We start from the raw sequence: 17,790 nt of genomic DNA, 5'->3' as shown, positions 1-17,790 counted from the left end.
GCTGCATACCCTCTCCTTGGGCTGCTTCTTGAGACCCGGTGTCCATGGGACGAGGCTGAAGTGTGAATCCTACTGCGATCTGGATGGTTTTTCTAGAGCCAGCATCCAGCCCCTGATGGTCTAGCCCAACATCTCTTCTTCTATGGCTTCTCTGAACAGGCTCCTGTTCGTGAGCCTTGCGAACTCCGATGCGTCCTATGAACCCCACTGTTGTGGCGTCTCCCCGAAGACCTAGTCTTACTGCGCTTCAGCCACCATCTCAGTCTCCTGCTACATTCACGTTACTCCAAGGAAGTAACCTAAATACTACAATTGCGCATTCTGGAACTTTCTACATAAACAAGGCTGATGTCTCACAGAATCCTCCTGCCTCTGCTCCCAAGCACTGGAAATAAAAGCGTGCACCACAATGACTGGTTCTTTTTTTTTTTTTTTTTTTTTGCTTTTTGAGACAGGGTCTCTCTGTGTAGCCTTGACTGTCCTGGATTCACTTTGTAGACCAGGCTGGCCTCAAACTCATATCGATCTGCCTGCCTCTGCCTCTGGAGTTCTCGGATTAAAGGCGTGCGTTACCACGCCCGGCTTTATGACTGGTTCTTTTTTTTCACGCCGCTTTATGACTGGTTCTTATGGATATAAAATATCACTGATTTCAGGCTGTGGACAATGATATGTGCCTCGTTGGTCACATTTTCCTCATTCCTTTCCCTTGATTTCTTTTTCCTTTCCCTCTCTTTCTTTACTCTATTTTGGCTTTTCGGGACAGGGTTTCTCTGTGTAGCCTTGTTGACCTAGACTCGCTTTGTAGACCAGGCTGGCCTCGAACTTACAGAGATCCACCTGCCTCATATTTATTATTTTTGAAACAGGATCTCTCTATGTAACCTTGGGTGTCCTGTAACTCATTCTGTAGATCAGGGTGGCCTTGAACGCACAGAGATCTACCTACCTCTGCCTCTCAGGTACTGATTAAAGGTGTGTGCACTATGCAGGGCTACTATTATTAAGTATGCATATGTGTGTGGGTCTGTGCATTTTAAGTGCTTAAGTTTTTTTTTGAGGCTAGAGTCATAGGATCCTTCTGGAACTAAAATTACAGTTGAGTCCACTGACATGGGTGCTAGGAACCCTTCTCAGGTCCTCTGGAAGAGCAGTATACATTCGTAACTGCTAAGTCATCGCTCTAGACACGCTTTTAAAAGAAGACATTTTTATTTGTATATGTGTATGGCCGGCTGGTGGTACGGGAGGGTGTGGAGATCAGAGGACAGAGTGTGGAAGTTGTTTTTCTCCTTTCACCATATGGGTCCCTAAACGCACAGCGTAAAACTCGGCAGCAAGCACCTTTACCTATTGAGCCCTCTTACTGGCCTTCTTTTTCTTTTAAAATGGTTTGCTGAGGCTGGCCTCGAACTCACTATGTATCTGAGGATGACCTTGATTTTCCTGCCTCAATCTCCCAAAGATTGGCATTACATGCGTAAGCCACCACTCTTGGCTCTTAGGTCGCTTCTAAGGTGCAGTGAACCTCCACAGGGGTCCGGCGGAACGCAACCGCCCGCCGCAGCAGTTTCATTGAGCACTTGTGGGCCGCGTTGGCCGTGGAGGGCGCATGCGCGAGTTCCGGGGCCCTTTTCCCGGCGACCCTGAGGCTGGTGCGTGGACACGAGTCTTCAGGGGCTGGCGTGAACGCGCGCGCGGGGAGGGGGGGGGCGTGTGCAGGGCGCGCGCGACGCGCATGCGCAGCGGCAGGCGGCGGTGCGAGCCGAGCTGGGAGATGGCGGCAGCAGCGGTGGAGCGGAGAGTGTGAGCGCCGCCCGGGAGCCGCCTGCCCGGGCGCAGTGCGACCCCGACCCCGCCCGCCCGCCCGCCTGCCCACCATGGGCAACGAGGCCAGCCTGGAGGGCGGCGGGGCCGAAGGGCCGCTGCCGCCCGGAGGTTCTGGTCTGGGTCCGGGCCCCGGAGCAGGGAAGCCGCCTTCAGCACTAGCTGGCGGCGGACAGCTCCCCGCGGCTGGCGCTGCTCGAGCACCGGGACCCCCGGCCCCTGGTCTCGGTCCGGTCCCTGGCCCTGGCCCCGGCCCCGGCCCGGGCAGGTAAGAGCGCGCATCTGGGCGCCTGGGGGGGGGGCAGGGAGCTACGATCCGAGTCTGGGGCCGGGGCCTGGAATCCCACGATCTAGCGGACAGCCAGGTTCGGGTCCTGTCAGATTGGCATGAGCTGGGTGGTCAAGGCGGGACAACCCTAGGTGTCCAGCTGCCCCGCCTTGACAGGACAGGATGGTGAGTACAGGGTTAGTCAGGGCCTGCAGACCATGACTTCGTCATAGTCCCCCAATTCTCTTCCCCATAGCGCAGGGGCCCAACAGCTCAGGAGGGGCTTATGTAACCTTAGCCTGGTCCCTCTGCACAGGGGAGCAATGGGATGGAAGACATCCTCCCGGCTGCCAGTGTCTGCATATGTCCATTGTGTTGGGTCGAGGCAGAGCACAATGGGAGTGGCTGTCAGGGAAGATAAGTGTCACTGCTAGGAATAGGGAGAGACGGGTATAGTTGAACCGTGAACTTGGTCTTTTGCTTTCCTTAAGCATTTTGTGGCTGTCACTGTCTTTGAGGAAAGGGAAATTGCCCACTGGATACCATCAGGCCTGATAATACTCACAGTCATGTGCTTTGATCAAGGGTTAGCGAACACTTTCAGGTGAAGCAAAAATGCTATTGAATTACCTTCCACCAGATATGAACTCACGGGCTTAATGATTTAGATCAACACCTCCAGCCAGTGGGGAAGCTGAAACCTACAGAAAACGGTTTAAACAGAATAGATCTGGGCACTATCTTGAGCCCAGCTTCTTTTAGGTGGTTGCCAACCCAGATTCTGCAAAAACAAGTTGTCCTGAATGCAGAGGATGCAGATGCTAATCTGTGTCAGCCAACCGAAGACTACCGAGAGATGACAGGGGAAAACGGAAGACGTTATTTTTACACCAGCTGGGCCTGGGGAGTAGTGTATACCCCTGGGGGAGGTGCTTCCATCCCCATTTGAAGCTGCAAATATACGTTGCTTTGCCTTTTCCACCCAACTATGCCTCTCCCGTGTTTATTTCCTCAGAAGTCATTTCTTAGACAACGACACACGGTGATGAGACGGTAGTGGCCTGAGACCTGTCTCAGACAAACTAGCCTGTGAACACGCCTTTTAGAAGTGGGGTTCGCCCATTTTACATTTGCTGTTACAGTAATGCAGTTGAGCAGCACACAGCTCTTAGCCCCGCGAACACTGTCCATCCTGCTGCGTGTTGAGTTGCTGTTCGGGTTTTAGCTTGAGAACGAGGCTTACCAGGTTCCAATCCTCTCCCTCCAAGGAAGAGCTGCAGCAGACCGGAAAAACATCCTGTTGCTGAGCCCCGTATGGGGTATTTACCATTTCCCTCCCGATTAAGCAAACCAGCAACTCTACTAGCAGAGTTTATCAGATGTTGCAGAGACAAGCATATGGAATTTTGGAAAGGCCTGGCAGTTCAGGGGGACAGGAAGGAGGCTGCTGTAGACTGTCCACACTCCTCCTCAGTATTCCATTTCTGTTCTACCTATCAATCTTGCTACAGGGCAGACCCAACCATTGCCATGTGTGCAGAAAATGTGGGCTCTTGCTGGACAGAGCAGGTCACAGCACATCTTGCCAGCTGTGGGCAGGGCTCACACCTGGGCCTGTGTTCCCAGTGTTTGTCAGCAACACTCAAGACACAAGGACCTTAGGGGGCACGAGTCACTCTCCTAGCTGCTGGTCAGTTTATCACGGCATCTCAGCTAACCAGACAGCTGCTTCTGTCTGTCTGTCTCTCCTTCAGGGTCGGAGTGGCTTCTGCTTCCTCTCACCAGTGCGTCTCAGGTACCTGATACGAAATTTAGCATGTTCTGTTCTGAGATGCCGATGAACAGATTGGCTCATTGATGGAAAAAAGGGCCCCCATGGCATGTGCCTCTAGGCGTTCAGCAAAGAGCGTTGCACAGAGATATGTTTGTTTCCTATAAGATCTTGAATTTTGTAGCAGTCAGAAACCTCATAGTATTGGGGGGGAAGAAGGGGGTCAAAAGAAGGCATGATTAATGTTTTTAACCCCACAGGAGAACAGCAGGGAGGTTCCTAGGGAGCTGAATCCTGGGAGCTTTCCTATTGCCATGTCACCTCCCGTCACCTCAGGCTGAATTGGTTCCTTCATCCTCATGCTGTGCAGCTGACTTGGGCTTCGTGAGGGGGTGGCTTCAGCGTTAGAGGCTGAAAAGCCTGACTTGAATTCAGTGAGCATTGGTGCTGCCACACCCATAGCAGTGGCGTCTCTTAGCCTATGGGGATGGTGGTGGAGCGTTGGGCACTGTAGAGCGCCACAAGGAAGGCTTTTCTGTTTCTGGTCTCGGGTTCACCTCAGAGTTTTATCAGCTCTGCTTTTCCCAAGCAGCCACAGATTGGAAGAAATCTGGTCTCAGTGTCAGACTCTACTTTTCTAAGCTAAGCGGCCTGGTAGGGGCCACATCCTGTTAGAAGAAGGGGCATCACTCACTCACTCACTCCCTTATTTACAGAGATGTATCAATGACCAGCAAGGGCACAAGATGATGGAATTTTGCCTGCACATGTATTCATAACATACTACCAGACTAAAACCAGTCCTTGTAAGCACCTGAGAAAGTGCTTTTGAAAAAAATTGCTGAAAGCCAGGCATGGTGGCACAAGCCTTTAATCTCAGCACTCAGGAAGCAGAGGCAAGCGGATCACTGTGAGTTCAAGACCACCCTGGTTTACAAAGTGAGTCCAGGACAACCAAGGCTACACAGAGAAACGCGATCTCGAAAAACCAAAAAAAAAAACAAAAACAAAAACAAAAAAACAAAAAACCAACCAACCAACCAACTAACCAACCAAACACAAACCAAACAAGCAAACAAAAAAAGGAGCTGGGAGGTAGTACAGTGGCAGAGTACCTACTTAGCACCTATGTGGCCTTGGATTCAAGTCCCAGTACCACCACCACCAACAACAACCCTATTTATTGGGTACTAGAGAGATGGTTCAGCAGTTAACAGCACCAATCTTCTAGAGGTCCTCGGTTCAATCCCAGCACCCAGCTGTTAGGTCACAACCATCCATAACTCCAGTTCCAGGGTCTTAGGGTCTCTTCTGGTCTCTATGGACGCTAGGCACACATGGTGGTATATAGACATACACGAAAGCAAAACACCCATATGCATAAAAATAAAAATTACACAAAGAAAGGATGGAGAGATGGTTCAGTGGTTAAGAGAGCTTTCTACACAACCACCAGGACCTGAGTTCAAATCCCAGCACTCATATAACAAGCTGGGCATCTCATGCAAACCGGCAACCCCAGCGCTAAGAGGTGGGGGCAGAGACAGGATGATCACTAAGATTTTCTGGCTTCAAGCCTCTCTGTGAACATGAGAGACCCATGCTCAAAAGGGGTGAGTGGAGATAGGACGCGATTGCCAGGTCTGGAAAGAATGGTCATTTCTCTTCAGAAGCCTTGTTTGGCCCCAGCGGCTGAGTTTTTCTTGGTTGGGGGAGGGGGAAGTAGAGGTGTGTATTAAAGTGATCTTCCTTTAGAATAGTGACATTGTCATTTTTACCCCGAGGGGGCATTTCTTGCCAGGAGAAAGAAGCAGTTTTGGTAATAGTGTCCCCAGCACTTATGGGGCTGTGGAAATGCTGTAGGTGGTTTTGCGTTGTTTGTTTTTTGGAAACCGAGTGTAACTCAGTACCCTGAGCTGCCCTGGAATTCACCACCTAACCCAGGGTGGCCTTGGAATCACGCTGTTCTGTCTGCCTCGGCTTTACAAGTGCCAGGACTAAGTGCCGCGGGGCTACAGGTGTGAGCAATCGTGCCTGGCTCTGAGTTAAAAAACATTTTTTTTTCCTAGTGAAGAATTAAGAGAAGACAGGCTATTTAAACAAACAAACAACAAAATCAAGACAAGATTATTCTGGAAAATTTCAGCATACATACTAATAGAGGGGACAGTGTAATGAAGTCCCATGTGCCAATCACGCAGTCACAGCCAGATCAACTCACAGCCGATGGTTTATCTCTCTCCCTTCCTACGGAAACAAATTCCAGACGTTCCAGCATTCTGTCATCAGCCCTGCAGTCTACACTTCCAAGAAATGAGCTCTGATGAATGTAACCATCATGCCATTATCGTAGCTAAGCAGGCATTGCTTTCTTCCCTAGGAAAGTTTGCTAGGAATCAAACCCAGGGCCTCAGGAATGCGAGGCAGGCGCTCTGCCTCCAAGCTAACTGTGCAGCCAACAGCCTGTTCTCTTAAAAAAGATTTGTTTTTAGTTATGAGTATTTGTGTTCTCTGTGTGTGGATATGCACTGGAGTTCAAGTAACAGAAGAGGCAAAAAAATACTGGATCTCTCGAGCTGGGTATAGGTATTTTGAGCCACCCAGTACGGATGCTGAGAATGGAACCTGGGGCCTCTGCAAGAGCAGTACACACATTAGCTGCTGAACTGTCTCTCCAGCCCCTCAACAATCTGTCCTTAATCTCAGGGACTATTTGGATGTGGTTCTGTCTTCTGGTTGTCTTATAGATTTTTACAGTTAGTTTGTTCAAACTGTGATGTACATGGCAAATGTAGCCTCTTTAAACTGATAAACTGTCTCAATTTGTTTCTTTTGTAACTTATGTATTACAGATCTGAGTCTCTTGCTCTGTGAGTCTTCATATTCTGGACTATGTTAACTGCATTCCTGTGGTGTCATTTAAGACATGTATTAGCAGCCAGGGCACGATGGTGCACACCTATAATCCCAGCACTCGGGAGGCAGAGGCAGGGGGATCTCTGTGAGTTCAAGGCCAGCCTGGTCTACAAAGTGAGTCCAGGACAGCCAAGGGTACACAGAGAAACCCTGTCTCAAAAAAACTAAAACTAAATAAGTAAATAGTCTTAGCCAGTATTTTCCTGAAAATTGGACATTGTATTTGGAGTCTATTCAGATTCACATTTCATCATCATCATCATCATCATCATTATTATTATTTGCAGTGCTGGGGTTCAAGCCCAGGGCCTTCATACATACTAGACAAATGCTGGCCCGCCACATTGTAGGCCACAAGCCTACACTTGGCTTTTGATTTTGAGACCAACACTTGCTGTGTGGCTCAGTTTGATCTTATTTTATTGACCTTATTTTGTTTAACCCAGGAAGGCTTCAAAGTCTCAATCCTCCTGCCTCAGCCTTGGAAGTGCAAAGATGGCAGGCCTATGCCGTCATGCGTGGCTGGAATTCTACCTTTAGAAGTAGAAGTTTACTGAAGGGTTCAGATGTGGAGGAGGAGGAAGCCATTAAAAATAGACCCTGGCTTGGGACTAATTTGGGAGCCAAAGAACAGTGTAGTGGGTTCGCTTTTTCTCTTCTTTCTCTGAAAGTCTCCTTCTGAATTGGTTTGATTCTGAGTTTAAGAAGCCAAAGCTTTCAGGGTCGTGCCCTTTGACTCCTGCTCACGCGAAATAGGAAGCTGCATGACGATAGGTTTGAGGGCTTTGTCTCACTGGTCTTGTTCCTGGACCCCATGGGCCTGCCCTGTAAAGCTGGGGCTCATGGCCCTGTTGTATTAGTTCTAACTATAGTTATTGGACAGCTGCTCCATACCCTAGGCCGGCTGCTAGGCGTTTTATTTCTCTCTCGACCTGCCAGCCCACGCGAATCCTGCAACCCCGTTTGGCCTGGCCCCTCTTGCCCTTCCTGCCTGGGAACTGTTTTTAAGCAGTGAACTGGTGGCTGAGGTCTGCATCAGGGGCTGAGTGCCACAATTAGGATATGAGTGACCAGTCATAGGCTTGGTGACCCGTCTAGCTGTGGGGACTCCTGCCACAACCCTCCCATTGGCAGAAGCATGTCATGCTGGTATAAGCACTGCATTCAGGGACTTGCCCAAGCTCCCTTCCATCAGGACCATCTGCCATCCCCACTTATAAGCATAGTGAGGGAGGTTGGTGAGGGTTGGGACCCTGCGCTGTGGCTCTCTGGGTTAAGGTGGCTGGAATTCTGGCTTTCTGTCCTCTGTGGTTCCCTCCCTACAGGCTGGGCCTCTAGTGGATGGGTGTCTACTGGTCATTCTCTGTGTTGTACTGTTTTTATAGTTCTGGGAATTAAACCCAAGGCCTTGTGCATGCTAAGCTAGGCAGATGCCGCTCTCCCACTATCCCCAACCCAGACCCATGGCATACTCCTTTCCTGTCTAACTTACTTAGGATCTGAGCAGCTGAGCCTGGTACACCCAAGGTTGTGATGAAAACTTTGGTCTAGAAGAGTCTTTATCTGCTGTCCCCTACTTCTTTCGAACAAGAAAATTACCTGGGGGCACACTAGAACCTTTTAGGTCCTTTTTAGCATCAAGCCCAGATGCACCTACAGAAACCTGGCTGCCCTAAAGCAGGTGGCTCTGCTGTCAGAGTCAAAGGTCAGGAAACCGAGAGGAAGTAGAGGTTTCTGAGACCTGGTCCCATGTGCAGAGGGGATCAAAGAACCCTGCCTGCCTGCCTGGGAGCTCATAGGAAGATACCCCAGTCTGTCCTACCGGGGACTGGTCTTCAACTGAGCCAGCGCTGTCCAACTGGTTTAGGGAGGAAAATGGTCCTCACAAGGATGCTTCCGAATAACCACTTAGACATGTGGGTGATTTGGAAAAGAGGGAAGATAAGGACTTTTCTCAATACTGATATTAGTATATTGCTGTTGAGGGTGGGGCAGGTAGCAAGGGACAGTGTGCACTTGTGTGTGTGTGTGTGTGTGTGTGTGTGTGTGTGAGAGAGAGAGAGAGAGAGAGAGAGAGAGAGAGAGAGAGAGAGAGAGAGAGAGAGAGAGAGAGAGAGAATATTTTATGGTGTATATTTAGAGTGGAGGAAAACCTTAGGTGTTAGGCCTTACCTACCACTTTGAGGCAGGGTCTCTCTCTCTTTAAATTTTTTAATTATTTTATTTTATGTGTCTGGGTGTGTGCTTACATGTAAACCTATGCAACATGTGCATGTCTGGTGCCCACCAAGGCTGGAAGAGGACGTCGGGTCCCCTGGAATTGGAATTATAGATGGTTGTGAGCTGCCATGTAGGTTTTGGGAATTGAACCCTGGTCCTCTGGAAGAACAACCAGCGCTCTTAACCACTGAGCAATCACTCTAGTCCTCTGCACTCTTTATTTTATCTTTTTGAGACAGGCTATCTTATGCAGCCCTTAGTCTTGGGACTTTCTGTTAGACCAGGCTGGCTTTGAACTCAGAAATCTGCCTGCTTCTGCCTCCTGCTTGCCACTACACAAGTTGTGTGCCACTACACAAAGCTCTCTACACCATTTAAAAATATTTTACTTTCTTTTTCTTTTTTCTGAGACAGAGTCTCTCTCTGTGTGGCCTTGGCTGTCCTGGACTCCCTTTGTAGACCAGGCTGGCCTCGAACTCACAAAATATTTTACTTTTAATTGTGTGTATGGATAAGTCTGTATGAGGGTTTGCAAATGTCAGTGCCTGTGGAGGCAAAAGACACCAGATACGCACAGAGCTGAAATTACAGACAGTTCTAGGCCACCCGACATGGGTGCTGAAGATCAAACCCTGCTCCTTTGGAGAAGCAGGAAGTGGTCTTAACCATTGAGCCATCTCTCCTGCCTCAGGCATGGTCTCTTGTTCATGGCTGTCTAGGCCAGTCCAGCTCCCATCTCATTGCAGGACCGCCGCAGTTAGAGACACCTGCCACCACATCTGAGTTTTAAGTTGATTCTCGGGGTTCAAACAGGTCATGCTTGTGTGTGGCAGGCAAGCACTTTACTCACTGAGCCTAAGTATTTTTGGAGGGTGGGGTGGAGAGAGAGGGCTCATGTAACCAAAGCTGGCCTTGAGTTTGTCATCTTCCTCTTCACCTCCTCCTCCCAAGTGCTGGGGTCATGGGCGAGGACTGTTACACCAGGCTTTTAAACTAACGGTATTTATTATATGCCACGCAATGCTTTAAAATATATAAAATTAATGTATTTATTCCATTATTTTCTTGTGGTGTTTTTATTTCAAGAATATATCACTGTGATCACATGTAGTTATTGATGATATCTAATAGGTCTCTTGAAATTTATCCTTCCTGTTTAACTTAGAGTTGGTAGCCCTTGACCAACGTCTCTACATGGTCCTCTTCTGGACTTTTGTGTATGGGAACCCTTGGGACTCTTTTTAGTGAAATAAAAGAGGTCTTAGTAACTTAAAATTTATTACTTATTTTGATGCTGGTAGTTCAACCCAAGGCCTGATACAACCCTAGGCAAATGCTCTACTGATGAGGTAAATCCTCAGTCCAGAAGTAGATTTTTTTTCTTTATTTGAGGCAGGGTCTCACATAGCTCAGGGTGGCCTCAAACTCCCCATGTAGCTGAGGATAATTTTGGAATTGTGAGATGGGCATGGTGGCAAACTGCTGTAATCCCAGTACTCGGGGAGGCAGAGGCAGTTGGATCTCTGTGAGTTCAAGGCCAGCCTGGTCTACAAAGTAAGTCTAGGATAGCCAAGGCTATATAGAGAAACCCTGTCTTGAAAAAACAAAATAAAATAAAATAAAAAGTTAGAATTGTGATCTTCCTTTCTACTTTGAGAGTGCTAGGATTACAGGCGTGTGCCACCAAGCCCAGTCTATGTGGTGCTGGGATTTGAACCCAGAGGCCTCATGCACACTAGACTGATACTCTACTTCTGGGCTACATATCCATCTCAGCTTGATTTGTCAGTGTCTCTCTATGTAGCCCAGACTGATTATTAAGTCTTCTTGGCTCAGCCTTTTGAGTGATGGGGGTCGTAACCACCATGTCTGGTGTAGAGGGTTTTATTTTATTTATTTTACCTATTTTATTTTTTGGTTTTTCAAGACACACTTTCTCAGTGTAGCCTTGGCTGCCCTGGACTCACTGTGTAGACCAGGCTGACCTCGAACTCACAAAGATCTGCCTGGCTCTGCCTCCCGAGGGCAGGTGTAGAGGGCTTTAAAGGGAACCATTTGGTGAGCTTCTCCTTGGTTGAGCCACGAGAACAAAGGAAGAGGCATAGAATGAGCAGGCTCCAGCCTCAATGGACTTGTGGTCTGGGGAGAGACAGAGGATGTTTCCAGATCTTTACCCTCCCTTACCTCTTCCTTCTTATCCTTCTCGCCTCTGCTTCTCTTTGAATTACAGAGGTAGCATAACCAAAGGCACAATCTGAAGGGATTGTATTATCCCATATCCTAAAATAGCAGAACATATATTTGTATAGTGTTTTACAGCTTACAAAACACATTCAAAACATTAGCTTATTCTGTTGGGAGCTCCAAAGACCTAAGATGAGCGATTCAGAAGAGCTAGCAAGCAGACGTTAGCAACCCAAAATGCCTTACACTGAGCACAGCTGGAGAGCCGTGTCATTTCCCTGCCTCCTGCTCAGAGATGATGGAAAATTTAGCAAGAGGATGGGGAGGGCTGTGCGGAGGCAAAAGGACCAGGAAGTAGGACATTCGGGTAAAGGACAGTGTAGGATGAGGGATAGTGGGCTTCCTGGATGGAGATCAGAAACCCAGGCTTTGATCATTTGATGTTGCCCCAGACTCCACACTGAGTATACACGCCAAGTAGATCTTTAGGATGTTCTTGTTTTCCTTCTGAGCTTCGGGGGGTCGTGTGAGGTAAACACCCCACCACCGACCCACACTCAGGACTCCAAGTCTCCCGTTTCATCATCTCTGAAATGAAGGGCTTAACTAGACAATCTCCAAAGCCCTATTCACCTTTGACGCCTGGACTCTGTGAGCATAACAAGGAAAGATGAGGTTCTCCAACTGTTCTTCAGCCCCACTGAGAATAGAAGTCAAGGTCATCAGCGGGCCCTGGCGGCTCACACCTGTAGCCCCAGCATTCAGGGATGAGTAAGAGGGTCACCCTGGGTTCCAGGCCAGTGTGTGTTAAATAGTTATCAGCCTGAGATGCAGAATGAAATCCTGTCTCAAACAGAACAAGATTATAAATAAAAAGCACAGCGTAGGTCCTTTAGGGGAATTAGAAGCAGCTGTAAATAGAGGCTCATTTGCTGGGTTACAGATTTCCCAAAATGGACAACCTAAGTCAAGCCTGGAGCCAGACGAAGGCTCTCCAGCACCTTTCCTCCAGGTGGCTGCTTGGAAAGCCACTGGCCTCCTTGCATTGGGCTAAGCAGCCGGCAACAATGCTGCAAATGAAACCTAGGCCAGCAGAGCCTGCTGTAGGCTCACCATTCTCTGCCGTGCGTCCCCTCCTGAGTATTGTTCCACCCACTGCAGGTGCTCTGGTCAATGTGAGGGGAAGAAGGTGGCATAAGGAAGAGATCAGCCCAAAAGAGGTTAGCCCCACATAGGCAATTGGGTGCTTGGGTCGACACCTTCATTTTAGAGGGAAGAGCAGCCCCAGGACGTTGTGGGCTCAGCCCAAACAGATCTCCTGAGGGGTCACTGCCCAGTATGTGAGGGTTTAGCAGATAATGTGTGTGCTCTGTCTCTGTTTTAGTTTGCACATCTAACCCAGCCCCTAGTGAATGCTGGAATGGCTGCTGTCAACTCCCCAGGCATAGTGCTGCTTTGATATGAAGGCTGAAGTGTCAGCAACCTTTGGTCATTCTCACCAGACTCCACTGTTGGGAACTCTTGATTCTGGGTATTTGGGCTGGATCTCCTCCTACTTCTTGTTGGCTGGCCATCTACTCAGTGGTGTTGCAGGTGTCCATTATGAACTTCCCATCCGCCATGTTTTCACACCTCCTCAGTCTGGTCTTCTCTGGCCTTGACATCTCCTGGTCCTTTGGCTGTAGTGGTGACAGTTGCCTACCCAGGCTGCCCTGCCCAAGGTCCAGGCTTAGCCAGCCACGTGGGTTATGAGTGATACAGACTGAGAACTGAGAGCCTTCACTCATGTAACAAGAACGTCCTCCTGTGCCTTTCTCAGATCTTTATGGACGCTATCCCCATGCCTGTCCAGCCTCACGCAGACCATCTCTGTATGAAGGCCGAGTGTGGAGGGCGATAACTAAGGCAATACGCTTGTTTCAGGAGTCATGCTCTGAGCCCACTTCCCCGACCCCAACATCTGACCTTGAATGGCCAGTGTTAGAGTTTCATGGCCAAGGCCTTGCTAGTTAATGTTTGGAGAGCTGCCAGCTGGGGAGAGAGGGAGAGTCAAAGTCAGATCAGAGAGGCCAGCAGACCCTGTGTACTGCAGAGGGATCACTGTGCAGGCCTGTTCTTTTCCTGCTAGCTTTTCCTTAGGTACACTAGCCTTTGGCTGTGTAGGGCCTGTGTTCCCAGCAGCAGCAGGTGCTTAACAGACAAAAACCCCAAATATACAAAGAAGGAGAAAATGTGGTCGGATGAGGGCCTGGGAAGATGGCTCAGTTGGAAAGGAGCATGATGCCATGCGTGAGGACCTGAATCTGATGCTCAGAACCCACTCCTGACTCTCCTCCCTCCATCACCCACTGCTGGACTTACAGGTGTATGCTGGCATGCCCACAACAAAAACCCATTTCTTTAAGGTCTTTGGACATTGTTATTATTATGTGTTGACTTTTTCTAACATATATGCATATATGAATATAGAGTATAGAATATGCATATATGTATATTATTTATTTTAAAATAATGTAGTTTTTTTTTTTACTAGCAATAATACTAGTGCATGTAATTTAAGATTCCCTGTGGTATAGTTTGTCTTTAGGTTATATCTTTCCAGAGATATATAGGTTCATGTCTCACAGTTATTAGAAAATATTCTTCCCTGAGTGGTTATGCCATTAATAGGATATAAAATTAAGCTCTTTTATTCCAGTTAGTCTTCAATTTGGGAGAATTGTTTTTTGATCGGTTATCTGTTTTCACCATATTATTGCACAATAAATCAGCCAAAATTCAGTGGCTTCAAATAACAATTAAAAAAAAAAATTCTTGGTCTGGAGAGATGGCTCAGTGGTTAAGAGCACTGACTGCTCTTCCAGAGGTCCTGAGTTCAATTCCCAGCAACCACATGGTGGCTCATAACCATCTATGATGTGATCTAATGCACACTGTATACATAATAAATGTTTTTTAAAAAATTCTTGCCAGGCAGTGGTGGTACATGCCTTTAATTCCAGCACTTGGGCGGCAGAGGCAGGTGGATTGCTGTGAGTTCAAGGCCAGCCTGGTCTACAAAGCAAGTCCAGGACATCCAAGGCTACACAGAGAAACCCTGTCTCAAAAAACCAAAAAGAAAAAAGAAAAAAAAAATCTCACTCATATATCTGCAAGCTGGCTAGAATTCACCAATCCAGGCTGGATTCCAGGCTGCAGTTAGGCCTGGCTCTGCTTAGTGTGTGCCTCAACTTCCCTGGCCAGCAGGCTACCTGCCAGTTCTCGCAATAAAGATGACAGACATACAGAATGTGGTTCTAACTGCACAAGCGCATTTCAAGCCCCTGGCCTACTCACTGTGGGGGTTCGAGTGATAATGGCTCCCATAGGCTCATATATTGGGAGGGTTACCCACCAGGTAGTGGTGCTATTTGAAAGGATTAGAAGGATCAGGATGTGTGGCCTTGTTGGATGACAGTTGTCACTGGGGGTGAGGCTTGAGGTTTCAAAAGCTCATGCTAAGCCCAGTCTCTCTGTCTGTCTCTCTGTGTCTCTGTTTCTTTGTCTTTCTGTCTCTCTCTCTGTTTCTCTATCTCTGTCTCTCTCTTTCTCTCTCTCTCTCTCTGGATCATGATGTAGCTCTCAGCTACTGCTCCAGTGCCATTTGTTCCACTATGCCCCCCACCATGATGATTATGGACTAAACCTCTGAAACTGTAAGCAAGCCCCCAACCAAATGCTTTTTAAAGATGTATTTACTTATAGATTATATTATTATATTATATTATAGATGATTGTGAGCCACCATGTGATTGCTGGGAACGGAACTGTGGGATTTACATGTGGTATTATGACGATCACCCTCAAGCTGGATACAGAACCTCTCCTGCTCTCTCTCTCTGCTTCTGCACCATGGTCTCCATGTGGGCAGAACATGATTTACCTGTTGACACTGGCCTGCAGCATTCACAGTCAGAAACATGGTGCACAATCTATTTGTGTGTGTGTGTGTGTTTTTTTTTTTCCCTTTTGGTTTTCGAGACGGTTCCTCTGTGTAGCCTCGGCTGTCCTGGACTGGCTTTGTAGACCAGGCTGGCCTTGAACTCACATTGATCCTCCTGCCCCTGCCTCCCGAGTGCTGGGATTAATGGCCTGCGCCACCACCCTCTCCCTGCTTTTTACCAATGTATCTGTGATTGTTTCCTCAAGCGGATTGCTTGAAACAAAATGGCGAGTCAGTGTTTCCTTCGTTGATGGGCCTAAGGACAAAGGCAGAAGCGGGAGCTGGTGAGGTGGCTTGGCTGATTACTACTCAGAGACAGTTCATGAAGCAGGGTGTGAGGCGAATGTGGTCATGGTAATGTCTTCTGGATGTGTTCTGCAGGCACAGCACAGTGCTTTGCCTGGTTGGCTGCCGAGAACCCCTGAGCTTGGCCTGACCCGCTGGTGTTGTAGGTGCCGAGAGGGAGATGAAAGGGGCAGGGCCGAAGTGTAGGAGTTTGCTGCTGGTCCCATTGTTCTTGTCTTTGCCCTGTTGCTGCCAGTCAAACCTAGGCGAATACTCTGGAAGCCACGGCCCCAGCCAGGGTGTGTTTTGGAGGCATCCAAGGCATGCTGGGTAGTCAGCTCTGGGCTATAAAATTAAGCAGCACTTCACCTGCAAGTGCTTTGCTTTAATGCCACCTGGGTCTCGCAAGAGAGATAAAGAAGAGGAGGAAAGTGAGGCCGTGCCGGGGTTCCAGGACAGGGAGTGGAGTCTGTTCAATTGAACAAACATTAGTCTTATCAAATGAATTGTTAGCGACGAAAGCACTCAGCAGGAGGCCTGGCGTGACTTGCCTATTAATTGAAGCCAGGTTTCATGTTCCGGACTGAGGATGGGAAGGTGAACAAGATAGATTCGTGCCCCTGACTTCCTGTTCTAGAGCGTGTTTGAATTAAACTAGATTAAGGGTATGTTCCCTGGCCTGGGGGCTCTTATGCAGCAGGTGATGCCTAGCAGGCTCCAAGGGCCCCCATGGACCACGCCTCCCATGCCACACACAGCTGCCAAGGAAGCATTTAGGGCTCAGACCAAACACTTAATGTAAAAAGGCCTGTCCTGTCCCAAAGGCTCTCAGAATATGCAATGTGTCAGAGCGGAATCCCAGGCCACCACCAGAGCTACAGAGGACAGCTCTCCCTGCTACAGGGAGACCTTTAGCTCTTCGATCCTTTCTTCCTTGTGAAACTCCATGAAACCTAACTTAGGGTTTTGTTTTGTTTGTTTGTTTGTTTTTGCCTTCAGCCTGAGGAAGAGTGGGGTGAGATGGGCTCCCCTTGGCAGATCTGAGTTTGGGAAGAAGGCTGCTGCTGGGTACCATGGGGACAGACGCTACCAAGCCAGTGAACTGGAATAGGACTTTCCCAATGGCTAGACATCCATCCTTGCTCTCCTCCTGTGCTGAAAGCACTTCTGCAAATGATGGTGCTTAGTGCTGATTGCCTGGCAGCCGAGATACACCACCCACAGGGCAGAAGCAGAGGGCGTTTCCTTTTAGGGCACTTTGGGGAGTTGTGCTGCGGGCTGAACCAATGGGAGAGAGGGAGGAAGGAACAGACAGACCCTTAATGTTCCCAACAGACCAGGCCTACCACACTACTTACCCCACCCCAGTTACTTTATTAGGGTGCATGTGGGAGACCACATAGTTCTTGCTTGTACTGTGCATCTACCTGGCTACTTTGCTGTATTCTTTGCTTGTCTGAACTGTAGAAATACACAGACTGAAGGGGCAAAGACATAAGCCTCCCCGTGACTCCAGGAATGGACAACAGAAACACACATCCCTAAATGGTAAAAACCAAAAGCCTCGTAGCCATAGCCGGGTGTGGTGGCACACGACTTTAATCTGGGTACTTAGGGAGGCTGAGGCAGGTGGATCTCTGTGAGTTTGAGGCCAGTCTGGTCTACAGAGGGAGTCCAGGACAGCCAAGTCCACACAGTGAAAGCCTGTCTCGAAAAGTCTCACACACACACACACACCACACACACACACACACACAGAGAGAGAGAGAGAGAGAGAGAGAGAGAGAGAGAGAGAGAGAGAGAGAGAGAGAGAGAAGAAAGACCAAAGGCCTCTAAACCCCTGAGTGCTGAGTAAGGGAAACACAAGTGCTCTTACAGAGCGGAGGTCTTGGTGGGGGCCATAGGGGTAGCACCTTCTCTTTCAGTGTGAAGACCCGGGCTCAGTGGTGCTCTGGCCTGCTTGGTGGTACTGAGCACCTGTTTTAGTAACAAGTAGAAAGGAAATTGGAAGCTTCCCTTTGGATAAACATCCTGCTTTTTCTGCACTCTTGTGATAACCACCTCTGGGACAGTCAGGCCTACGAGGTGGAAGGGCACTGACCCCAAGATCAACAAAGGCTGAATCCACCTGTGAGGACCATGGGGCCTCAGCCATACTCCCTTAGTCTATTGGTGTCTCAGGAAAGCACAAAAACCTAGGTAAAGACATGCATTGTTCTGTGTGTGTGTGTGTGTGTGTGTATACGTGCACTTGTGCATGCATGCATGTGCAAGTGAGTGTGTGCACACAAATGTGTGTGTGTGTGTACAGTTGGGCAGGTGCACATGGAAGCCAGA

General features: G+C 48.6%; 1 protein-coding gene across 1 annotated transcript in view; it reads left to right on the top strand.

Moving 5' to 3' along the window:
* The first annotated feature begins 1,861 nt into the window (after nt 1-1,861).
* Nucleotides 1,862-17,790, top strand: part of Bsn (bassoon presynaptic cytomatrix protein) — a 90,195-nt gene continuing 74,266 nt past the window's right edge. The window contains exon 1 of the mRNA XM_051139982.1: nt 1,862-2,095. Within this exon, the coding sequence (XP_050995939.1) occupies nt 1,881-2,095 (215 nt within the window). The 5' untranslated portion in view covers nt 1,862-1,880. The remainder of the gene's footprint in view (nt 2,096-17,790) is intronic.

This window comes from Acomys russatus, chromosome 32 (assembly GCF_903995435.1).
Source record: "Acomys russatus chromosome 32, mAcoRus1.1, whole genome shotgun sequence".
NCBI classification, from domain to species: domain Eukaryota; kingdom Metazoa; phylum Chordata; class Mammalia; order Rodentia; family Muridae; genus Acomys; species Acomys russatus.
This window is presented reverse-complemented; position numbering and strand designations above follow the sequence as displayed.